At 41.0% G+C, this 26,463-nt stretch overlaps 1 protein-coding gene across 1 annotated transcript in view; it reads right to left on the reverse strand.

Annotated features, from left to right (window-relative positions):
• Window positions 1–26,463, reverse strand: part of DNAH1 (dynein axonemal heavy chain 1) — a 5,225,710-nt gene that overhangs the window by 4,071,671 nt on the left and 1,127,576 nt on the right. Inside the window, exon 14 of the mRNA XM_044076389.1 lies at window positions 22,403–22,628. Coding sequence (XP_043932324.1) covers window positions 22,403–22,628 — 226 coding nt within the window. The remainder of the gene's footprint in view (window positions 1–22,402; window positions 22,629–26,463) is intronic.

Genomic DNA, 26,463 nt, shown 5'->3' on the forward strand with positions numbered 1-26,463 from the left:
GTTCTAAAGACATGCTACTTGCTTACTGAGAGACTAATAAGGTATAGCTATATTCCAGATGAAACCGTTATGATTTAATATTAAGTTGTCTTGCTGTTATGTCATTCAGCATGTAGTAATGGGGGGGGGGGGTCTTGCAGGCTACATCAAATTATAAATTATATTTTACTTTATATTTTTGCTTTAGGGAATACATTTCTGAATCTTTATCTACAAGGCTATGATTGCCAAATTGTGTTTAAATTATTCATAATTTATTGTTTTCACTAGAACAAGTGGCAGCTTCTAACCCCTCAATGGGACAAATCTTAGTCAATACTGATGCAGCATTTCTGCTTTATTTATTTTATTTTATTTATATTTATGTTTGCTTATTGGGGTAGTGCAGATCTCAATGGACCCTTTGCAGGAACAGCCCAGGTGAATAGAATCACATAAGAAATTAACCAAACATATTTACAGATGCAAGAATATGCTATAAAACATAAATATATTTACATATGCAAAATATGCTGCAACATTTAGTTCAAGAAGCAGTTTACAAAGTCAAAACATGTATGGAAAATGGAATTATGCTTAGCAGAGCTTACTGGATAAGATTTAGCCACAATGACTAAGATTTAGTATTACTAATGATTTTAGTATTACTAAATGAAAGACTGCTGTCTTTCTTACTTCATGTCTCCTGTTGGAGAATTTAAAATATTTTCTTTGCAAAGTCATTTGCATACATTACTTGTCCATTCCAGTTCTTCTGCCTCAAATATATGGATGTCTGTTTGCTTTCCTGGAGTGGGAGGGACCTCATTTTCTTCCAGAAGTAAAAGTCTATTTTTTAAAGAAGTATATGTCTGTGGTCTTCTTCCAGGAGTGTAAACTTAGAAATAAAAACATCAACAAATTTAGTAAGAAATGGAAGGGATGGGTAGATTTTTACTGTTTATAAACTGGCAGAAAGGGTTCCTGATAATGATACACCAACAGCTCAGATAGGCTCTGGAAGAAGTTACTCTAGATACACAAGGTAGGTGGGTGGAAGTTAGAATGAACACTTCCAAAGCTAGGTTAATTCTCTTCAACTTTTATGAACCTAATGAGGATGACACTAAACAACTTATGACAGCAAATGTCACAGGAGGTGCCTTTAACAATGCTCTAGATCCAGAAAAGGACAGGACCCTATTTATAAGATTAGGATGCCTTATGCTACTAAAGCTCTAAATGATACTATTAAAGATCACAGTTGATGTTATTTGAGGAGAATTATACATATAGCCAAAGAAAATTATTTATTATTTTGCCCCCACCTTTGGCTCTGTACGCAGGGCTGATGACTGTTTTATTCGTTCACTCTTGCTACTTATAATTTTCATGGCTGAGAGCTAACTCTCAACTGTCAGCTTTTTCCAGAATGTCCAAATTATTGTCTTATATATTTGGTCTGTTCCTCATAAAATTTGTGGTTGTCTAGCAAATCACTGAGAACTAAAGTCACTAAATAATGATAAACATTTGAATTTCACACTTATTGTTCAGAAAATGGATGCTAATGCAAAACATTTTAATCTATCAACTTTCTATGTTTATAAGAGGAATATTTAAAATCTGTCCCTGAGTTTGGGCGTTTGTTCCTCTCCCCCCATTATTTTGGGTGAGTCCAGATTTCTTGCACTAAGGCATTGGGAGGTATGGCTGAGATGCGTCCCTCTTTTTCTAATCACAATTACATACAGAAACGTGGGCTTCCTGCAGTCCTGTATACCATGGAAACTAACCATTTATTCTAATAAAGCAGTCAGACGGAGATTGCTTTGAGGTCTCAGATAAGGATTCACGAGTAGGCTATAGGTGATGCATAGATCCTATTGACATCACATCTAGCTATCTCTTATACTGTGCTGCAGGGTTATAAAGGTGCGGTTGCAGAATGGGTAGGAATCCTTGAGGTCCAAATATGTATGACATAGTCCTTATCTCTGTAAAGAAAATGTATTGATCATTTAGTACAACTGGAAAAGCTAAAAAAAAGAATACACAAAAGGACAAAAAGTTGGGTGAACTTACATTGGGTCAAGAATATCACTTTCCTTAAGTTATTAGCTCACAAAGTGGAAGAAGGAAAAAGATAACTTACTATTCCCACAGTCGATGGTACATCCATTAGTATTACTTAATGACACTTCTGCTGTCATGTCTGTGTCTACGTGATCTTCCTATAGAAAACTGTATAAATCCAATGTTAAAAACCTTACTTCAGGAAACTGATTCCATTCCTGATAACCTGCCTCTTCCTCACATCAGTTCTTACAACATTGCTCAGCTGAACTAACCTAGATTCTTAGAGGAAATTTTTGATACTGTTAGGTAAAGTACCCAGACCAGAGGCATCCTTACTGGGCTTAATAAAAGCTTTAAAGATCATGTGCAATTTTTTTTCAATAGGTTCACAGGTAATTCCTAGTGTACAGATCTGTGAGGATCTTAAGAAGCCTAGCCTTACATTCTTATGTTAGTTGTTTGCCCTTATACTGTGCATATGAATAATCCAGAGGTAGGCAAAACAAGGATATCCTAAGACATGGAATTGTCGCCCCTGTCCGTGAGGGACATGGGTGTTAGACCAGGTCTGAATTTGTGGTTTTCCCATCAATTCATCCAAATTATGTTTGAAAACAGCAGGAAAGTACTTCACTTTATATGGAGAAGATGGTTACAGAGAAGTGGTATTTTCATGCATATATATCCCTACATGTTCTATTTCTGTTGCAAAAGAGATTGAGATCCTTTGAGCAGGTATTTATGCTACCACTGGACTTGCAAATGTGTAATTGGTCACACAGAACAGGATCTGCTCACTCTATATGCAAGGCAGAGGTCACTTTTTAGAAGCCTGTTTGATAACAAGAAGAAGGACAAGGCTTTAAGATGGTCTGCATAGTTTTTTGTAATTTAGGCCCTTGAGAAAGAACGTTGGGGGTCACTCAAATTATTATAAGTGTTTGAACAGGTACATCTGAATGGGGAAGTATATTTAATAATCGGCCTTATGACAGCCAAGTACAGTAGAATGATTACATCCCTAGATCTGGATGCCATACCTTCAGATATAAGCAGTACAATAAAAAAGGATTTTCTTACAAGAATGGGTATGATCATAAGTTCCCAGATCCCCAAGTATGAGATCAATTTTCAGAGATGTGTTTTTGAAAAGAAGAGCAGAATAACATAATGCAATATTAACAGAGGGACTTTCTTTGTTCAATAGTAGCAATGGAAACAGCTGTGTCTCCTGTTCATGGATGTTCTAATGATCTTGCTGCCACATTGGTGGCTGTCAAACGGTACTCCAAGTGGAAGGATGTCTTTCTGCTTGTTGTGGTGCTTGGACATTTATCAGAGTAGTAGGCTGAAAAGATGGGTCTGTTTGTTGAAGTAAAAGACATTAATTACACCAATGTCCATTCTGACCATAAATAAACCATGTGTTAATATGTGGCCCGCTCTGCTGGGTCTGTGGTGAAGTGTGTGTGTGGGGGGGGGGTAGACATTTTGAATTTACTGTTCTGGGATTGGTGTGGAAAGAATCTAAATCTACTTCTGTTTCCATGACTTCAAACTCTGCTGAAGGTGGAAAAATATATATTTGTGAGCTTCCACACCAAAAATGCACCAGAGAGAAAATGTGTCAAAATGGTCCCAAAGGAGATTTCTGCTGCAGCAACTCAAAACTGCTAAAAAAAAAAAAAAAAAAAAAAGAAGTTATGTCTTACCATAACGTTCCATCTGTGTTGTTCATCTTCACCAATCCTTGACGGTGGGGTTTGGGTCCAAACCCTTGGAACCAACTCGGCTGTTAATGAGTTCCAGATGAGAAACTGGATCAGAATTGGAGAGGTCTACTAAGAGACTTAGGATGGGGGAAAGGTGGCTGGGTATGTCAAGGATTGGTGAAGATGAACAACACAGATGGAATGTTATGGTAAGACGTAACTTCTTTATCTGATGTTGTTAATCTTTATCTAATCCTTGACGGTGGGACAGAATCCCCAGCTATTTATTTGCCTTGGGAGGTCTCATGGAAGAATATTCCAAAGCATCATAGAGCCAAAGGATGGTAGACCCTTCGAGACCTTGTCTAATTTGTAATGCACAATAAAGATATGGTAAGAAGACCACTTGGCTGCTGCACAAATGTCATCTGGTGAAGCTCTTGCATGAAAAACAGCTGACGTGGCAATAGCCCTTGTAGAATGGGCTATAATTGTTTTGGAAGGTTGAAGTCCTTGCGATTGATAAATAAAGGTGATGCAGTCTCTCAACCATTTAGCTAAAGTAACTTCGGTAAATGCACAAACCATTCATAAGGAAGAGAAAGCTACAAATAACTGGTCAGATTTCCGGAACTCCTTAGTTTTGTGGAGATAAAAATGCAATTGTCTGTGTACATCCAGTAAATGAAGAGCGTATTCTCCTTTATTTGAAAAATTAGGGAAAAAGGTTGGCAGCTGTTAAGGTCTGACTGATATTGGATTCAGAAACTACTTCTGGAAGAAAGGAGGTGTTTGTTCTTAGTTGGACTCTGTCTTTATGGAAGATTAGATAAGGTGATCTGCATGATAAGGCCTGTGACTCAGAAACTCTCCTTGCAGAGGTGATGGCCACCTGAAATAAAATCTTCCAAGATAAACATTTCAAATGAAAAGATGCTGCTGGTTCAAAAGGGGTTTGTGTTAATGCCTGGTGAACTGTAGTCAAATCCTATGGAGGGACTGGTTCTTTAAAGGGGGGGAGGTCTCAGTAAGAACAAACCTTTCAAGAATGCTTTGGAAAGCTTATGAGACATTATTGATGAGTTGTTGTCACCAGTATGAAAATTTGAGATTGCTGCTAAGTGAACCTTTATAGTGGAAGCAGAGAAGCCAGATTCAAAAAGAGTATTTAAGAAGTCTAAGATTTGTTCAATTGGGGCAGTTCATAGGTTCATAGGTTGGTACTAGGCTATCAGCCCTAGGGCCTATACAAGCCTAGCCATAACAATTCCCTGGCTATTTCTTCCCACATTATTTACTTTCCTGGACCCCTGTCTAGCAGGGTGACTGACGTGATCCCTGGGGTGAATTTCCTTTCTCCCATCTCCCAAAGGGATCAAGTCCTTTATCCAAAGCCCATATGGTAAATCTTTTCCATTTGCATAGGTAAAGTTTCCTAGTCATAGGCTTATGATGTAAAATAATAATGCGCTGCACAGGCGATGAAAGAGAAGGATGCCTGGCAATCATGGGAATTAGAGAAGCCATACAGTCAGGTTGAGGTGCTGCAAATTTGGGTGAACCATGCTCTCTGGGTGAGTTAGCAGGTCCGGAACTGGGTCCTGACTCCATGGTTTCTGTAACAGATGAGGCCAAAGGAAGGGAAACCAAACTTGACAAGGCTAGAATGGGGCAATGAGGATTATGGTATTTTTCGTCTTTTTGGCTTTCTTCAGGAATTGTGAAATTAGAGGAACGGTGGGAATGGCATACAATAGACCGGGAGGCCAACTGTGGAGAACGGCGCCTTTGGGTGATTCCCTGGTGGGAGGATTAGGGCAAAGTAAATTCTGCATTTGTTGTTCAGGGGAGAATCGAATAGGTCGCAGCAAGGTTGGCCCAATTGGCAGAAGATCCTGTCCGCCACTACAGGGTTCGAGAGACCACTTGTGAGGCATGAGAATAGTCCTGCTCAATTTGTCCACTATCACATTGGAACTTCCCGGAATGTGCATTGCTCTCAGTAAGTGGTTGGAAGAAATTACCCACTGCCAAACTCTGAGTGCCTCTCGACATAGTGGATACAATTTGGTTTCCCCCTTGTTTGTTGATGTACCAGACTACTGATATATTGTCTGTCTGAATTGCAACTGTCCCTAGAGGAAGGGTATCCTGGAATGCTTGCAATGCTAACAGCACTGCCCTCTTCTCTGGAACACTGATGTCCAAGTGAACCTGGGACCATGTGCCTTGAACTGTCTTCCCCCAGATAATGCCTCCCCCCCCCTATCTGGGAAGCATCCGTGGTTGCTATTGCTTGGGGCTGGGGGAGAATAACTTGTCAGCCCAGGAGAATCTGATTGGAGTGAAGCCACCATCTGAGGTCCTGTTTGCAATGGTTGGTGATCAAGACTTGGTAAGACATTGGTTGGTGAATTAGAGACCATTGCGTTGCAAGTAACTACTGTAGTATTTGCATATGAAACCTTACTATAGGAACCAGAGTAACTGAGGCAGCCATCAAACCTAAGGTTTGAAGTATTAGTCTTGCTGAGATTCTGTCACTTTGGAAGATCTGTAGTAATCTCTCTGGAGGAAGGGAAGCTATTCCTGAGACAGTGTTTAGTCGCGCCCCTATAAAATCTAGTTGTTATGTAGGTTGAAGCTTGGATTTCTCGAGATTTACTGAAATGCCTAGGGATGTGCAAACAGACATGGTGTAGTCTCTTGCCTGTTCTAAGTGATGCTTGGTGGTAGCAGTGAGGAGCCAGTCGTCAAGGTATGGAAAGACTCAAAAACCTTGCAGTCTGAGGTGAGCTGCAACTGCCATGCATTTGGTAAGCACTCTGGGGGCTGGGGTGAGTCCAAAGGGTGGTGCTCTGAATTGATAGTGACTGGCTCCTAGCCAGAAGTGTAGAAACCTTTTGGAGCTTTTGTCCATTTTTATGAGGTAATGAGCACCTTTGAGGTCTATAGAGCACATCCAGTTGCCTTTATCCAAGAAAGGAAGTATGGCTTGAACTGTGACCATCCGGAACTTGGTTTGGTGGTCCGATTTGTTGAATTGGCTGAGATTCAAAATGGGTCTCCAGTCCCTGGTTTTCTTTGGCACTAGAAAGAATCTTGAGTAAATTCCAGATCCTGCTTGGTCTGGTGGGACTTCTTGAATGACTCTTTTTTCGAGCAGTTTTCTAATTTTTAAGACTGCTGCCTCCCTTTGATTGGGTGGAACATCTGGGAGTTTTTTGTGGGGTTTGGGAATTGTAAACAAAGGGATCTGGTAACCTCTGGATATTCTGTGCACCCATTTGTCTGAAGTTATTAATTGCCAGGTCAGTAGGTGCAGGGATAATCGTCCACCGACTACCTCTAGAGGAGGGCAACTGGGCATCCATTCAGGGATGCTGATAGGAAGTACCAGAGAAAGATTCTCTGGACCCCTGACTCTATGGTCCATTCCTGCCTCTGGGGCGGCGTCTTCCATTGTTTCTCCCTCTGCCCTAGGGAAAATCTTTTCCTCGTGAGTCATACAAAGGCCCTTTGGATTTCTTAAACCATAGTCTTCCTCTCCTCTGATTCCTTGAGTAAGGTAGCTGAGGGGTAGGGAAATGTATGCCAATGGCAGATAGGGTCTTACCATCCTGCTCACTTCTGGCTAGAGTTTCTTTAACTTTTGGGCTGAAAAGGGTGGATCTGTCAAAGGGAGCATTGATGAATGATGCTTTGAATCGCTCCACAAAGTCACATAAGTGAATCCAGGAGTGCCTTCTAATGGTTATACCTGAACCCGCTGCTCTGGACATCACTTCAGCTGCATGTGCTGTGAGCCTCATGGACAAATTAGAGATGGATTCTAGGGATGCAAGCTGGGAAGAAACTTTATCTTGAACCTCCTCAGCTATTGCTCCTGACAGAGTATTTGAAAGTTCTTTAATCAGATCTCTTTATAATCTGGTAAAGTGTGCCATATAATTTAAGGACCTCAGTGCAAAGGTCGATGAAGCATAAACACGCTTTCCAAACCTATCCAACGTCCTGGACTCCTTGTTAGAAGGATGGTTAGTATGACTCTCTTCTGCGATTTCTCTCTTGGTGGCTGCTGCTACCACCACAGCATCAACAGGAATTCCTTTTGACCAATGTGGTTCCTCTTTAGGTGCAGATAAAATACAATCTGGCCTCTTCGGGACAGACTCTATGGTGCTGGGTATCTTCCATGCTCGCTGAGTAATCAGTTTGATGAGATCGTCAGCGGGCGGAGAAGTCCAAAAAGTGGAAGGTTGAGCGCGAAAAGCCTCCAGGTATACAGACTCCTCTGAGGAAGGCTGGGTGGATGACCAGCCACCCCTCTGTTTAAGGATTTCAAGGATGTCCCCAAAGGGAACATCTTCAGGGGGTGACTTAGGGGTACCTTCCCCTTCATTGAAGTCAGTATCTTATAGGTTCATAGGTTCATAGGTTCATACTAGGCTATCTGCCCGAGGGCATTTACAAGCCTAGCCCATAGTTTTGTGGCTTACGCCACCCCTTTAGTATGGGGAACTATACCCATTATTTTGCTGTGCCTCTGTCAAGCAGTGACACTGAGGTAATCCCTGGGGTATATCTGCGATCTCCCATCCATTGGTCAAGATTTCTCTTGAACAAGGCCAGCGAGGTGCTCTGCCTCACATATACCGGGATTTTATTCCACAGCATAGGGAGTCTTTGGGTGATGAATCTATCCCTCCAGCACGCCCTATTAATAGCCGTGTCGAGGTTTAAGTCTCTCGCCCTTGTGGCTCTGATGGATCTAGATTTTTTGAGGTGAAGCATATTCATCAAATCTGGGTTTGACATGGCCTTGTATGTTAGGCAAAGGTCACCTCTGAGCAAGCGGTAAGCGACTGAATAGAGCTGGAGTTCTTTCAGTCGGGCAGCATAGGACAGATGTTTGAGACCCTTTATCCTTTTGGTGAGGAACTTTTGTGGCCTCTCCAGCTGCTGCAAGTGTTGGGTCAGATACATTCCGAATGGGGCATTGTACTCAATCATTGGTCTGATGAGTGATGAGTATAGGGAGACTATGACCTCCCTTGATCTAGATGAGAATCCCTTCATGATAAGGTGGGCAATGTAGAAGGTCTTCCTAACTACTTTAGCTACATGGGTGTCGAATGACAGACTACTATCAACCTGGGTCCCCAGGTCCCTGATAACTTCTTCTGTGCTCAGTGGATTGCCACCTATTTGGTAGCTAGGGGTAACCTTGTTTTTCCCGAAGGGTATGACTATGAATTTTTTGGCATTTAACTTTAGGCCATGGCTCTGGCACCAGTTATCCGCTTCTGTGAGACCCTTCTGAAGGATATCTGTGTCAGATGTGTTTTCTTCTATGGCCCAGTTTGCAGTCATCTGCAAACTTTGTCAGCCATAACCCTCCTGTGTTTGCTTGTACTTCGAAAAGTAGATGCCAAACAAGAGTGGGCCCAGGACTGAGCCCTGTGGTACACCACTTGTGACAGGCTTTGAGTCTGACATGGCGCCAGCAACTCTGACCCTGTGGGTTCTGTCACTCAGCCAGTTTGCAACCCATCTTGTGATGTATGGGTTAACATTTAAGCTGATGAGTTTTTCAATGATACCCGAGTGGGGTATTGTATCGAAGGCCTTCGCCAGATCGAGGTAGGCTGTATGGACTGCCTTTCCCTCATCAATGGCTTTGGTGACTGTTTCAAAAGTCAACCAAGTTTAGAAGGCATGATCTGCCTTTGACAAAGCCAAACTGGGATGGATCCAAAGTCTGCAAATTTCCTATGTCTTTATTTATGAGGTCCATTATGATCCTCTCCATGGCTTTGCAGATAAGGCTTGTCAAGCTAATGGGCGGTAATTTCCAGGGTCGGTGGAGGCACCGCCTTTGTGAAGTGGGACCACAGTTGCAGTGCGCCACTCCCTGGGTACGTATCCAGAGGTAAGACTATGATTAAACAGCTATCCTAGCTGTGGGTTTAATTCCTCGTTGAGTTCGTGGAGCACACAGCCGGGGACACCATCAGGTCCCATGGATGCTGTGTTTTTTGCTTTGGAGAGAGCAGTTCTCACTTGGGCATTGGAGATGTTTGTGTTGTTGTAATCGCCTGGTATAGATATCTCTCCTTTGGGGGGGGGGAGAAGTTTGCACTGAACCTGTCAGCCAGTATGTTGGCAATGTCTGTAGGATCAGTAATCTTCACATCATTTTGAACTAGTTCTGAGCATATCTGGGAGTTTCCTCCCAGGTTTCTAACATAGCTAAAGAAGGCCTTATGATTGTCTTTTGAGTCTTTAGCTATTTTTCTCTCAAAATTTGCTTTGGATGACTTTATGAGAGCTCTTAGTTTTTACTTATAGTGATCAAGGGTGTCTTACCTTTTAAGGATTTTGCTCTATCTTGTAGTAGCTTCCTCCTTTGTTGTAGAGTTTGTTTATGGCTGGGGTCCACCAGACTGGACGCTTGCCTTTGGTACAAAGAGTCTTTGTTTTGCTTGGGATTGCCTTATCCATGCAGTCCTGCAGGAGCTGGTAGAAGGCATTTGTAAGTGATTCAGCGGCTTGAGTACTGTTTTCCCGGCTCGGGGCCTTAAAGGAGACCACACTAGTCTTTAGAAGTGTGAAGTCGGCTTTCGAGAAGTTTTTTTACTGTGGTCTTTTTTTATTTCACGTAGGCGTGGGATGACGACCTCCAGGCAGATTAGTTTGTGATCTGATCTCACCAGTGAGGGTATACTTCGGTGTTGAACATTGTGCTCCCATGTTCGTGATGATGAGATCAAGTATGTTTTCTCCTCTTGTGGGGATGGTGACTAGTTGTTCCATGGCATTTGAGTTTATGAATTCCAGGAACTTTTGGGCTAGGGTGTTTGGGCTTGAGTAGTGTTCCCAGTCTATATTAGGGTAATTGAAGTCACCTAGTATGATGGTGTTTGGTGATACATTTATCCCATCTAGTGTTTTCAGGAAGGCCATGTGAGGTTCCTGAGTTTGTGAGGGTGGCCTGTAACATGCTACAATTTGCAGTGCAGTCTTGCCTATGGTTAATTGCACCTGGATGGTCACCGATGCATCGTGCGTTGCCACCAGTCTTGAGGTGTGGGTGTCCTTGATGAATATGGATACCCCCCTCCTTTCTTGGTATTGTCCGGATTTTGGGGCCGGAACGCATGATAAGAGGTAAAACCTGATAGTGCTGGGGTGCTCTCAGGAGCCTTGAACCAGGTTTCTGTCACTGCACAGACATCGATGTTCTCCATACTGAGAAGGGCCTCGATTGCGTGCATTTTGAGATTTAGACTTCTGGCATTGAGCAGCATTACCCTTAGTTTTTTTCCTTTTTTGTGTTCTAGGGTGGTAGGTTTAGAATTTGAGCCTTGCCTAAAAAGGCACTATGGGGTGGCAAGAGCCTTTGCCAATATCCGAATCCCAGGGTGACAGGTGCAAGCCGTCCCTTGGCAGCGTGGCTTGTGCACCATGGCATCCCAGGCAGACAGACATTGAATCCCCTTTGTATGACACCAGAGTTTAAGCCAATTGTTAAAGCTGATCATCTTATCTCTGTATTGTGGCATCATTCTTGGTGAAGGTAGGATACTGCTCAAGGTCAGGGTCATACCTGCCTGGGCTACATAATCAGAGAGCTCCTCAATGTCTCTTTTCATGTAGTCCAAGGAGGTACGTCTCAGGTCGTTTACACCAGCGAGACAATGACTGAGTCATATTTGTACCTGCTGTTGAGAGACCTGAGTGCTTGCGTTATGTGGCGGATTCTAGCGCCCGACAGGCAGCTTACTGTGACCTTCTCCTTACTCAGTCTGGTGAGCGGACGCCAGTGTGTCTGACTATGGAGTCACCAATGACTAGTGTGTCTGGCATTGTGTTTGGCCTTAAGGGCTGTGACTGTTTGACACTCTGACTGTGAGGTCTATGTGTTGCAGGTGTTGTGTTCTGAGGTGGTGGTTGTTTGGGTGTCTGCTTTGGTGGCCTCTGCTGTTTTGGTAGATTTTTGATCAGAGCCGAGTATGTCTTTGTGTGTTTATGTGTATGATTTGAGGTTGTGATGGTACTATGTGAGACTGGGTCTATAGTGTGTGTGGTAACCTTCTCCTCCTGACTGGTCTTGCCAGTCCTATGTTGAGAGAGCTCAGCCTCCAGTTTGGCCGTATAGTTGCATCTCTCACATGTATTTGTGTTTTGTGGGAGGAGGAGAGGGTTGTCTGTGTACATGAGGCAATTGTAACATTGCCTCAATATTCCCAGGTTCACCAGCTGAGCAGGAGAGGACACTAGCAACTGATCCTCGACATGCTAGAAGGACTAGACAAAAACTTTAAAAGAGATTCCGGGGACGTGGGTGACCGAGAAATGGGGTTTGCCTTTTGGGGTGCTATCTATAAGAGTGCCGTATCAAGGTAATAAGTACTGTAGGAGCAAGTGCTAGGTTTAACAGATAGAGAAAAGTCTACTTGGAGTCAAGTAGAGATGATCTGTTTAGGTATTAGAGAAAGTGCTAGTAACAGGGATGCTTAAAGGTAAGATTGAAAAGAATGCACTCTGCAGTGTGCACTAGAGAAGTTAGATATGAAAGTAGGTAACTTGAGTTTTACCTGTTTAAAAAGTTAAGGTTTAGTGGAGAGTTACTATTTTTAAAACAGCAAGATGGACTGAAAGGGGTGGTTACTTTTGTATTTTGGTACTATGAAATACTGTAGGATGGCCAGTAAATTTAAATAATTGAAGGGGTGGGATTTCAAAAGTGATGGTTTTGTGATTACTCACATAAGCCAGTGAAAGTAGAGAGAAATGAGATATATGGTCAGATTAACATAAGAGGCGGGCAACTAGAAAGACAGTGGTATTCTGCCTGACTCAGAACAGAGAGAGCTGTGGTCTCTTTTGAAGTTTTAATATGCTGTTAAAACAGAATGCAAGCAAAACACAAGGTAAAGAAAACAAACTACAGTATTCAAAATATAGAAAGGCAATACAGAAATACAAAAAATAACAGCAAACTAACCTTTCCTTCACAGCAAAGTGTAGCAGAGTCTGGATGAGCCTTTCTTCCATGTACGACTCTTCTGGGGAGTCGAGGTGCTTCTTCTTGCACTTCCCCTTCACAGGGACTTCCTCGTGGGGATGTTCTGAGGAAGTTTCCGAACAGGTGACCACCAAGGTGGGCGTCACCTGGGACTTTTGCACCCTCTGTCTGGGGGATAAGGTCAGTGGTAGCTCCGGCCGAGAGGAAGGGGAAGAAATCTGTCCCGACATGGAAGGCAGAGAGTGGAAATCCCCAAAGAATAAAGCATTCTCCATAATATGGAAAGCAGGTCCCTCATAGAGGGGTGGGAGCCCAGAACCGAAAAAGACTGCTTTGGAACCAGGGTTTCACCCTGCACCGAGGAGACCACCCGCCATATCTGGAGCCTGGGTCTAAACTACAAGGGCCGATGCTCTGAGAGGCATGAATGGCTCAGATGGTACTAAAAGGGTACCATGCATCTCGGAACCAACCAGTGACTTCCGACCCAGGTGGTCCTCCGGTGCCAAAGGCTCAGAAATACTCAAGGTATTTGTTGGAACCGAAGAGGGACATGCTATTGGAACTGACTCAGTCGGAGCCAGAATTGTTGGAACTGAGGACTCCAAGGGCTCTGGTAGAGTTGGAAGAGGAGTGTTAGTAGGTGATGCAGAATGTATAGTCTCAATGCTGGATTGGTTCGGAACTGAGGGTAGTCCTTTTGCCACAAGGAGCTAATCCACTAACCTCATGATGCCCTGTTCAGATAGGCTCTTAGCAGACTTCACTGATAAGGTGGAAGGAGACATAGATCGTCTGACGTCCACTAAAGGAGTTTCTCTGAAGGGGTCCTCAGATGATGAATAACTGGTTCATGGAGGTGACAGTAATTTTGTTATCTTCAGAACCGAGGGCTCTCTCGGAGCCAATACCAAGATATCCATCCATTTTGAATGTGGTTTAGTAGGTTGTTTCAAGTCTCCCAGAGCCAAAGAACTTTTCAGTGCCAAGGAAATTTTTGGTATAGTTTTAGTCGGTTCTGAGGAACTTGGAACCAAGGAAGCTCTCTTCTTAGAATTGTGGGGAGAAGTTCCCGCTTCCCCAGTTTTTTCCTTAGAACCAGAAATGGCCTCGTCAAAAGATTTCAAAAGGCCTTTCAAGACCAACTTATTCTTTCTCTCCATTAAAGTGCAAGATGAGAAGCCGTGAAAAATTGCACAATTCTCCTGCAAATGAATTTTTCCTAAGCAATAAACACAAAGTGTGCCCATCAGAACTGGGCATTTTACCCTCACATTTCTTGCATGTCTTAAAACCTGAAGCGCCCTTAGGTTTAGAAGGAGACTGTTTTTGATCCTTCATTATCCAAGTAGAGAGGAATTTAGAGGGAAAAAAAATGTATACATATATATATATATATATATGTATATATATATATATATATATATGTATATATATATATATATATATATATATATACATATATATATATATATATATATATATACATATACATATATATATATATATATATATATATATATATATATATATATATATACATATACATATATATATATATATATATATATATATATATATATATATATATATATATATATATATATATATGGGAACACTTTATAAGCTCGAAATACTGAAATGTCGGAATTCAGTATCTCGAATTAATAAAGTGGAAGGATCAGAAGATCGCAACCCCAGAAGCATGAAATTCAAAATCTCGAATGCGGGAGATTTTTAATTAGCGGTTCTGGTGTTGCTCTGTGTTCGTGGATTCAGGTAAGTGTTTATGTTTAAGGTCATTGGGTAGGGGCTGTAATGTGTTAGTGTGTTTGTTACTGTGATGTGTGTTTGTGTATGGTGGTGTTTTGTGTCTGTGTGTATGTAGTGCGACCTTGAAGTTAGAATATTTAAGTAGGGGGGGTGTGGGGGGCACAGCCCACCCACATCGGGTGCAGGGGGGCTTGCCTCCTGCATATCACAAGGGTAGGTATGTGTGCTTATTTAGTTGTGTGCTTGTGTGTTGTAATGGTGTTTGAAAGTGTTGGGAGTTTGATTTCCGCGGTTTCAGGATTTAGGGTTTCGTGATTGTGTAGTTTCGGTATTTGGATTTTCTGCTTTATAGACTCGAGATTTTGTAATTCGACATTTCAAAAGTTCGAGCTTATAAAGTGAATCTATATATATATATATATATATATATATATATATATATACATATATATATAAATACATATATATATATATATATATATATATATATTTTTTTTTTTTTGTTTTGTTTTGCTTTGTTTTAATGGAGGAAAACGGAGAAGGAAAAAGAAAAATACCAACAATGGTAATCAGAATACCTTAGAGATATAGCAGAAAGGATTACCAACTATGGCAAAAGAAAGACATACCATACGGTAATAGTGTTATAAAGTTATAGAAAAATACACAACAGGAAGAAGAGTGGGTGGAATTAGTATTAATGACAAGAGTACAAGGAAATTATTGAAGAAAAAAAGGTTATTAACTTAACAATAATCACCAAGGTTTGAGAGATAAGGAAAAGTACATCTGGTCTGTGAAGCAGCAAACGAGATCTGAGATAATCTCTGTGAGGAGCATTATGGGTAGAGCCTGGCTCGAGAGTCTGGAGGACACGAGCAGGAAAATAACAGCTGAGTTGGTTCTGAGGGTTAGGAACCAAACTCCACTGTCAAGGATTAGGTGAAGATTAACAAAATCAGATTTAGAGTTTTCATGGCACCAAATTGTTTAGGTCAAAAATTTCATGCAACACAGTTAATCTCTTTTACTGTAAAGAACACACATATGTGAGAAACTAGGAAATCAAGGTCTTGTCTCCTTGAGCACAAGGAATGTCATTCCTTTATAATGTAAATGCTTTTAGGCAGCATATTTTGTATCTATTAAACTATAGCCACTGTCCAATTAAAACTTAACACATTTTAACAGAAAAGTACCATTTTTTTTAAATATTTTTATATGTAATTTCTGAGTCTGACCACATGAGGTCTGGCAGCTTGAAGTAATTCTGATTGCTTAATGTGTCTCTGTGTATCCCACAATGCAGTGCTTGTTAAAAAAAAAAAAAATCATGCAAGCCTATTTCTTCCTAAAGCTCCTGTCATTGCACTGATTTTACATGTATACACTGCTGTCATTCATGTATAGGTTCATAGGTGTGTACTAAGCTAATGGCCTGTCGAGTAGAGCCACTGCAGTGATCCTTGGGGTGAACTTTCTATTTCCTGTCCCCACATCTAGATTTGTTTTGAGGGCCACTGAAGCACTCCGCTTGACATGTATGGGAAGTTTATTCCATAGCATGGGCAGACAATGGGTTATGAGCTTGTTCTGCTGTGGTAATGAGGTTGAGGTCTGGTGCGTGTAGTGCGGGGGGATTGGGATTTTTCTAGATGTAGTATTTTTAACAGAGCTGGTCAGACATGGCTTTGTAAGTCAAGCAGAGATCGCCTATTAAGTAGGCGATATGAGACAGAATAGTTGGAGTTTTTTTGAGTCTGTCCATATAGGACAAGTGTTTACGGCCTAGGTTCCTCTTTGGGAGGTACTTTTGCTGCCTTTCCAGTTGTTGCAGGTGTCTAGTGAGGTACATGCCAAATGGGGCATTTCCCTCATTAGGCCAATCATAGAGTACAGAGTAGAGGGAGTCAATGACCTCTTTTCTTCCTGGTTGCAAAACCCTTAGTAATGAGAGGTGCCACATAGAACTTTCTGACCACAGTGGCAATGTGGTGGAGAGGTTGCTGTCTACCTGTGTTCCAGATCTGTTATGACGCCTTCTGTGTTCAGTCTACTACCATCGATGTGGGAACCGGGTTTTTCCCAAAGGGTATGACACTTTGGCCTTAAGCATTGGCCATGGTTCTGACACCAGTCGTTGGTCTCAGTGAGGCGTTTCTGTAAGATGTCAACATCACTTGGGGGACTTAATTATGGCTCCCAACTTGCAATCGTGTGCGAACTTTGTCAGCCAGAATCAGTTTGTGTCAGCCAGAGTCAGTTTGTGTTGGCTTGGACTTCAGAGAAGTAGATATCAAACAGGAGAGACCCAGGACTGAAGCCTGTGCAACTCCACTCAGCTGACTCCAAGTCAGACTGCTGACCAGTCACAATCTGTGAGCCAGTTTGCAACCCACCTAGTGATATAGGGATTGATGCCTAGCCTGGTAAGTTTTACTATGATTCCTGAGTGGGGAATTGTATCAAAGGCCTTGGCCAGATAAAGGTAGGCTGTATGAATCACCTTGCCTTCATCCACAGCTCTGGAGACTGACTCGAAGTCGACCAGATTGAGCAGGCGTGATCTACCCTTTACAAAACCAAACTGTGCGGGATCCAGAGTTTGGAGATTTCCTATATTCTTGTTTGGTAGGTCCATGATAATGCGTTCCATAGCTTTACATATCAGACATGTCAGGCTAATGGGGTGATAGTTCCCAGGGTCTGTAGTCGCTCCTTCTTTGCGGACAGGGATGACTGTAGCAGTGCGCCAGTTGGTAGGGACAAAGCCTGAGGTGAGGCTGTGATTGAACAGTGCACACAGGTGAGGTGCCCCTCTAGTTATGTAGAATACAGCCAGGGATATTGTCAGGTCCCATCGAAGCTGTATTCTTGGCCTTGGACAGTGCTGTTTTAACCTGTGCAGCAGTAATACTGGGTGCCTGGCAATCTACTAGTATTGTGATTGGTCCTTTGTGGGGGGGGGTAAAATTGGCACTGAATTTGTCGGCCAGTATATTGGCAATCTGCTGGCTTGGTATAGGTGCCATTGTGCAACAGCTCTGAGCAAATCTGGGTATTGCCGTGGAGATTCTTTACATAATTGTTGAAGGTCTTGTGATTCTTTACTATCTGCTGCAATTCTGTTTTCATAGCTAGCTTTAGAGAGTTTGATGAGGGATCTCAACTTTTTGTTGAGGCTGTTAAGGGAGTTTTTCCAGTCTTGGGACTTCACCTTATTTCACATCAGTTTCCTTGTCCTGTTCTAGAGTTTGTTTATGGTAGGGGACAACCAGATTGACTTCCTTTTTTGGAGGAGAACATCTTGGTTCTATTGGGAATGGCGAGATCCATGCATTTGTGTATGATTCGGTGGTCATGCAGCTGTTCTCCAATTGCATGGGTGCCGTGAAGTTACCCACCTCTGTTTTTAGGAGCCCAAAGTTAGCTTTGGAGAAGCTTTTCATGGTGGTTACCTTTGTGGGAGTGTGGGAGGGCCGTGGGTTTCCAAGGTGATTAGTTTGTGGTCTGATCTAACCAGGGAGGAGTTGACTATTGGTATAGAACGGTAGAACGGTCACCCATGTTAGTAATGACCAAGTCAAGGATGTTGCTACCTCTGGGGGTGGGGGGGGGGGGGTGAGAATGAATTCCAGGAAACATTGGGCAAGTGTATTGGTACATGAGCAGTTTTCCCAGTTAATGGAGGGATAGTTGAAGTCGCCCAGTATTAGTGTGAGGTTGGACCCTGATATTCTCCAGGGTGCTTAGGAATGAGGAGTGAGAGTATTGGGTCATGGTTGGTGACCTATAGCAGGCTATAATCTGAATCGCCGTCTTACCATGTGAGCTGCACCTGAAGTATCTCTCATCCGTTATGTTGGGCTACCAGTCTGGAGGTGTGCACATCCTTTAAGAATATGGAAACACCACTGCCTTTGTAGCTTCGGTCCAAGTTCTGGGGCCGAAAGGTGTGGAATGAGTTGTAGCCTGGTAGTGCAGGGGTGCTTTTTGCTGCCTTGAACCAGGTCTCTGTTACAGCACAAATGTTGATTTTTCTCCATTTTAAGGAGTGCTTTGAGTGAGTGCATTTTGAGATTTAGACTTGTAGTGTTGAGCAGCATGACCCTCTGATTCTATTTGCTTGTAGCTGTTACATTGATGATTTGGTCTTTGGAACGCCACCTAAAAAAGGCACTATGTGAGTGGCAAGAGCCTTGGCCAGTATTCAGAAGCCCAGGGGTGACAGATGCAGGCCATCTCTGGCAAAGCATCGAAGTCTGTCTATCATGTCATCCCAGGCAGACAGATACTGGATCCCCTTATAATGTCACCAGAAACTTAGCCAATTGTTAAAATCAATTATTTTCTGCTTGGGTGATGGTAGGATGCTGCTCAGGGCTAGGGTCATACCCGCCTGGGCTACATAATCCACAAACTCCTTCATGTCTCTTCATGTAGTCCAGGGAGGTATGTCTCAGGTCATTCCCACCTCCCTGTACAATGACAGTGTCATATTCGTACCTGTTGAGGGACCAGAGTGTGTGAGTTATGTTTGGTTGAGTGGCACACTGTTTAGGAGAGTTGTGTGTCTCGTGATTAATGTTGTGGTGGTCGTGTGTTTCTGCCTTGGAGGTCTATGCTGTTTGGTTAGATTTTTTTATCAAGAGCCTTCATGAAGGTAGGTGTGTGGTTTTGTGTTATATGAAGGCAGTGCTGGTGTGTGTTCTGGGTGGCTAGCTGTTCCACATGATGTGGTGCAAGTGCTGACCTTTTTCCTCTTGTCCAGCTACATCTTGCCCTGAACCCCAACAAAACCAAACTAGTAATCTTTGCCCCCAAAAGGTCGACCCCCCCCTTCAGAAACAGAACTTCACCATTCAATCCCTAAATGGTATCACCATTGACATTGTACTTGGCACAACTCCTAGGTGTCATCATAGACTAAAACCTCACATTTGACCTGCACATCCAGTCCAATGTCAAAAAGACATCAAAAGCTTGGCACTCTCTACCGACACAAACATCTATTCAGTGCATCAGCCCGACTTTCCCTTGCCACTTCTTTTCTATTACCCTTTCTCTTTATACGGTGCCCCCCCCCCACCAACTTTCAGTCCTCTCTAAAGTCCAAACTAGACTCGTGCTACAACAAAATTGCTACGTTTGTAATGAATGCCTCCTACTCATCTCACCGCTGCTTATTACTTAACCTAAAATGGCTTGAATTCCTCAATTATCTCAGCTTTATCCAACTAACTACAGCTCACAAACTCATTCATAATCCATCCATTCAAGTACTGTCGTAGCCTACCTTAATATCATACCACCACTTATATCTGCAACAATATCCACCGACTTTGCAGATTCCTGCAACAGGACTCGTGTAGCCTATTGCTAGGCTAACGTGTGAAAAGTTTAAGTATCTAGTCTCTGATTAATTCCTATATCCACTTTGCACCCACTGCAATGTGTCCTATATAAATGTTGCTAGATGAAAACTACTTGTGTAGAATGTTCTCATGTATACACTCTGTTGCTTGTATAATATCTTTGATTTGAGTGATTATTTATGTACTGTTTTTTTTCCACCAATTGTATAAGCTCCACATATAAACATATAGTATCTACCTACTAAAAGCAATATAAAGTAATATAAAAAACAAATTCACATACATAAATATGCCATGTTTAAAATTATATACATATTATTAATATGGGAACTTTAGTAGGATTTTTGAATGTATTTAACATTTTATGACATGGTTTCTTTAATGTTATGTATAAAACTTTTTGGAATTAATGAGTTCAATTATGATGTCATTAACTGAAAGTATTTAAATGGTTCATTGTTAGTAGGAAGTTGTATTCTGATGAAGTCTCTTACAGGAGATGAAAGCGCTTAATACAAATACGAATGGACTTTTATTCTTATTTCCTGAGTGCATTTTCTACAAGGATGGTATTTCAGTTATTTTAGTGACATTTGTGTGGCTTTTACTTGGTGTGGTGTTCATTGGTGTTTGTTAACACCAACACCTATATATATATATATATATATATATATATATATATATATATATATATATATATATATATATATGTGCCTGAGCGTGCGCGCATGCACACACATACATACACACACACACACACACACACACACACACACACACACACACACACACACACACACACACACACACACACGCACACACACACACACACACACACACACACACACACACACACACAAAGAATTAGCAAATGCAATTGAGAGCATAAGACTAATAAAACATCTTTACATAGCAGAGTGGAATGCAGTGACAAAGGCAATATTCATGTTTTATGTATTTAATCCTATTTAGATGCATTTGGGTTATATCTAGTCCATTAACCGTCCAGATATATTTTTTATTCTTTCTTTATTAGCCTCGTCTCCACAACAGACTCTAGATACACTGCTAGTGACACTATCCATTTGTAAGGACTTACTATACAGATGACTCTCCTGAAGTTATACAGTAGTTATGTGAGATCTCAGTTTAAGAGCTCTATGAAGGAAAAAAATGATCAGTAAAGACTCCTTCTCTCCACCCCCATTATGTGAATGCTCTTGGTATTTCAAGTCCGAATATTTCTGTTTTGGTTTATCTTGCATGTATTTTTATGCTTTGCTGATTAATGTACCATAGTATAATAATGTGGGTGATTTTTGTTGCTGTATATAATCTAGGGCCTTCTTGCAGCATATTTAGCACAATCTAAAAGCAGGATGTATTTCCCTTCTTCCAAGGAGTTTCACCTTCTTGATTTTCAACATTTTGTTATTAATGTATAGTTTCATCAGTATTTTTTCCTGTTTAGCTGTATTTGGGTTATATTAAGTCGGGGGGGGGGGGCAGCCACGGTGGTGCAGTGGTTAGCATTGCCACCTCACAGCAAAAGGTTCTCCGGTTCGATCCTTGGCTGGGGGGCTTTCTGTGTGGAGTCTGCATGCCCTCCCTGTGGTCGCGTGGGGTTCCTCTGGGTGCTCTGGTTTTCTCCCACATCCCAAAGACATGCTGCAGGTGGATTGGACACTCTAAATTGGCCCTAGGTTTGAGTGTGTGTGGGCCTTCTGTGGAAGGTTGGGCGCCGGGCTGGCAACTCGACACTGTAAAACTCCACTGCCAATCATGAGCGGACAAGGTGATCCACTGTGGCAACCCCTAACCGGGAAAAAGCCAAAAAAAGAAGAAGAAGAAGAACTCTACAGACATAATTTTTATTCTTTCTTTCTTCTGTTGTTTCTTTATTAGCCCCCTATTCTCTACAGCATTAACTCTACAGACATGTTTTTACATCAGTAGAAAGTAGTAAATCTGGAGCCCCTTACTAGCTATTTGTGCCACATGAGCCTGAGACTAATAACTTGGTATTCCATGAATATGATCAGCACACAAACGAGAAAGAACAGAGTGGAATAAAAAGTGTCAGTGATAACATGCCTGCATACTAATGATCAGTAAAGTAAGAAAGCTAGTGCATAAGGAATTATAATACAGAAGACTCTTTTAGTTTGTTTCTTTTCCAGATAGTGTGCATATTAGATAGGAGTTCAATGTTTGGTGACATTGAATTTAGCACATAGTTCACATTAGTGGAGAACTCCCCCATAAAAACACACACTGTAAACTAATATCCTTAGGGGCAACTGTGTACTAAAGACATACTAGCCTTAATGACCATACAGTTTTAAATTAACATATAACTGATTATTTTCAAACCGGGCTATCAATATTTGTGTTTTGAAATCTCTAATTTCTATACTGTCAAGATTTTATATGGTTAAGTTTAAGAAACTTACATCATCCACTTGTTTGCGCAGTTTTTTTGCTAGCAGTTCTAGCACTGCATTAGCTAAAGCTTTGCATTTTCTGGACAAGGTCTGTTTCACTAGCTCTACATTGATGTAAAAAGGTCCAATAATCACAGAACTTGGCAAAGCATTATCCAAACGTTCCTTCTCAGCTAGATGCATATCCACTTCAAGCCTCACTTCTTGAGCTGTGCGTTCCTGAATGTTGTATTGCCTGCATGGAACCAAAAAAATAATGTAGTGTGAAATGAAAAGTACAAAACGAATAATGGACATTTACAATAAATTGAAATACAACATAATTATTCATCACTGTAGCAAATGATACAGCACAAAACCAAATCAAAAATGGCTTCTTTTTCAAAAGAAAATTGTTTCTTTGTGGCCTGCAGAATAATTTGAAGTATTCAGCTACAGACAGATTTCCTGCACATTAATAATCTTGCCTATATTTATATATATATTTTTTTCTTAAAGAGCAGTTACCTGGATTAGTCAGTAAAAAGATGTGCGTGACCAAGGTACCATCACTCTTATCTGAATCATACATCCATTTTCAAACTAGCAAGAGTTCATTGTAAGTGAACAGTGTACAGTGCAGACCTTAGCTAAAGGATAAAAAATTGGCATTTTTAAATGGAAAGAAACAAGATGGCTGAAAGTGATAGCTTCATTTTTTGCATAATTAGTACATATTCATTTCATTCTTACTTTAAAACTTTCATGATATGCAGCCATTTCTGTAATCAGTAGTTCATGTAAAGGCTACTACTAGGTACAGTTTGTAAATACTGCTTCAAAAGCTAGATGCTGCATTTCATTTTTAATAATTTCTTAAGAGTCTAGTCCACAAATGTACATCCCAAGGTTATAGCATGTGCAGTTTAATTAGAATATCAGAACCACAGCTTTCTGATCACTTATTAGACAGCTTGTAAACTGTCAAACCTATCTTTTATATATATATATATATATATATATATATATGTGTATAGTTTACAATCATTTTTTCGAACGTCAGCTTACTGATGGTAAAGTTGCGAAAGGAGTGCAGCATGAGTTCAAAATATCGAATATAAAAGTTCCAAAGTGGCAGGAGTGTGAATTACCTTCCCCATTCTACCAAATGGTGAATACTGAATTCTGCATTCTACATATATCCGATTTGACATTTTTTAAATGAAGGTTAACTCTAATTTGGCTTTACCATTTGGAAAATATGCCGTCTGTATAACATGGATTCTATTATATGATGGTAAACCATTCAAAAACAGATAAACGAAGCAGCAAACTAAGTAAAAAAGTATTGGAAGAAGTAGACCAGGATCCACAAACGGTCTTTATTTGAGCGCTTTTGTTTTCTAAAATAAAAAACTTCATCAGAATAAGGCAAATATGATGGTAAACCATATATATATATATATATATATATATATATATATATATATATATATATAGTCATACCTAGATCTATTGCTATATAGATATAATTATCTTTTTAAAAAAAAAAGTTTGACAGCTACTTTACTCACCCCCCCCAATATGGCAGTGAGTCACATGATTTTTGTAGGTCAATAATGCCAAAACTGTTTACCCCTATATTGTGAAAGCAACTTAAACTGCTTTTTGAAGTAGTGTACAGTTAACTATGTAACAGCTTCTATTTCTTTCGTTCTTTTTCTTTCAAAAAATAAACAAATAAATACATAAATACATAAATAAATAAATAATAACCTAAATTATGAAGTATGCCCTATGTGTAGCTGTTGCTATAGTGGGATAAACTGCAACAGTGCTTTGTATGCATCAAATGCAGGCTATGTCCCCCTTCATTCTGGTTGTTGTTTGTCTTTACGGCTTTTCCCAGTTAGGGGTCGCCACAGCGGAACTCCGGTCTGCTAATGATTGGCAGTAGATTTTTTATGGTGTCGAGTTGCCAGCCTGATGCCCAACCTTCAGTGAAGGCACACCCATTCACGCATGTCTTTCGGAGGCCACTCGACAGCAGGGAGGACATGCAGACTCCACACAGAAGGCACTCCAGCTAATTTGGATAAAACACTACTTGTCGCTCTTTTCTGCTCTAACATAGATGATGAAGAGGCAGGGTAGTTTGTTTAGATGCTTTATTACATAGAAACACATCAGGATGGCTAGCAGCATCATAAAATATATACAAACTGATTAACAGACAGACCTTATAGACATACATGCTTACATCTCAACAGCTTGCTGCAAAATGGCAGTCAAGCTCGCATGTGCACAGTATTTATAAACTTGGGCAAGTCCTTAGATAGCTTTTTAAAGGTACAGACACACACATTGAGCTACATCCTCCCTCTTAAAAAGATTGCCCTTAGCTAAAAATAACATTGGAGTTAGACTTGCATTACTATAGACATTAGAAACAAACAGAATGTTCAAGTCCAAGTTGCTGTGTATCTATAACATGGTCTGGAGATGTGACCAGATCAAGTAACGTAACAATCTGGACTGGGTTTAGCAACAGGGACAGTCTTCGTTGAACAACTCATATCAGGAACTTCTGGATTCATCACAGGAATAGGAATATTGTTTGGAACTTCCTCTGGAACTGGAACACTGGATAACTCACTCTGAGATAAAGAGTCTTTCTCACAGGCTATGTGCTGGTATAGGCTTAGACACCGTCATCAAATGTTTCTGATTCCATCTAAACTCTACTCCTTGTGATTCCACAATGTACAATCTCAGCTCTGAGCAAATATTCTTCACGACTCCAAACCGATCATAACCTTTGGACATTTGCATCCTTACCACTTCTCCTTCTCAAAATGGATTGAGCAGTTTGCTGGTCTTATCACAGTATGTCTTCTGGGTTAAATGCTTCTTCAACAGATTGGTTTTCACTGACCTGTTGTTCTTAACACATGGAACCAACAACTGATTCCTGACTGGTAACATGGTTCTGGTTTGTCTTGACAGAAGTCTCTGGGCAGGTGAGCCAAGATGTTTATCACAAGAAACATTTCTGAGATTCAAGAGATTCAAGAAAACATCACTATTGTCTCATTTTGAATTCTCTAGTAATGGTTTTGCACTTTGAACTGCATGTTCTGCCAAACCATTTGACTGCAGATACTCTGGGTTACTCATAACATGAGTAAAGTCCCACTCTTCAGCAAATCTTTTGAACTGTTGGCTTGTAAACTGTTTGCCATTGTCAGAAATAGCTTTGTGCAGACTACCATGGACTGTAAAATGACACTTCACCTTAGTGATGACAGTATTGAATGCTAGATTAGGAAGTAAGTCAATCTTGAACCAATATGAATAAGAGTCTACTAGCATCAAATAATGTTGACCATTCCATTTGAAAATGTCAGTAGCTACTGTCGACCAAGGTAGTTCAGGAATCTGATTTAGCTGAAGTGTTTCTTTTTGTTGATGTGGCTTAGTACTGTTACACACAGAACAAGATAATAACAACCTCTCAATATCTTGTGATATAGAAGGCCAAAATACTAGACCGCTCGCCTTTTTTTGGTAGAGTCTGCTCCTGGGTGACCACAATGCAAAATAGCAATGTACTCTTGTTGCAATGACTTTGGAACAATTACTTTCAGACTTTTCATGCTGATACCATTGTCAGACAAACTTTCATCTCTGTATGGAAAATAAGGTTGCGCTTCTTAAGGTAAATAAAATAGCTCTGACGGCCATCCTTGTTGAATAAAGCGGTTGAGCCTTTGTAAAACTGGATCTGTGGCTGCGTGATCTCTCAGCTCATCAAGACATGTGAAAGAAACATTTCTCACTTTCATGACGTCAAAATCAAGGTTCCCATTTTCATGCTGTTCAGTTGTGTTTCTGGGCGATGTAGACAATGTATCTGCAAGATGAAGTTTGCCTTGCTTATAGACAAGAGTGAAATGATACTTCTGCAATCTCAACATCATATGTTGCAATCTGGCTGAAGCTGTATGCATAGGCTTTCTCAAAATAGTGACTAGAGGTTGGTGGTCCGTTTCGATCTGGATAGGTCTACCATAAACATAATCATGGAACTT

This window comes from Protopterus annectens, chromosome 7.part0, assembly GCF_019279795.1.
Source record: "Protopterus annectens isolate FY-2018-M chromosome 7.part0, PAN1.0, whole genome shotgun sequence".
Lineage (NCBI taxonomy): Eukaryota > Metazoa > Chordata > Ceratodontiformes > Protopteridae > Protopterus > Protopterus annectens.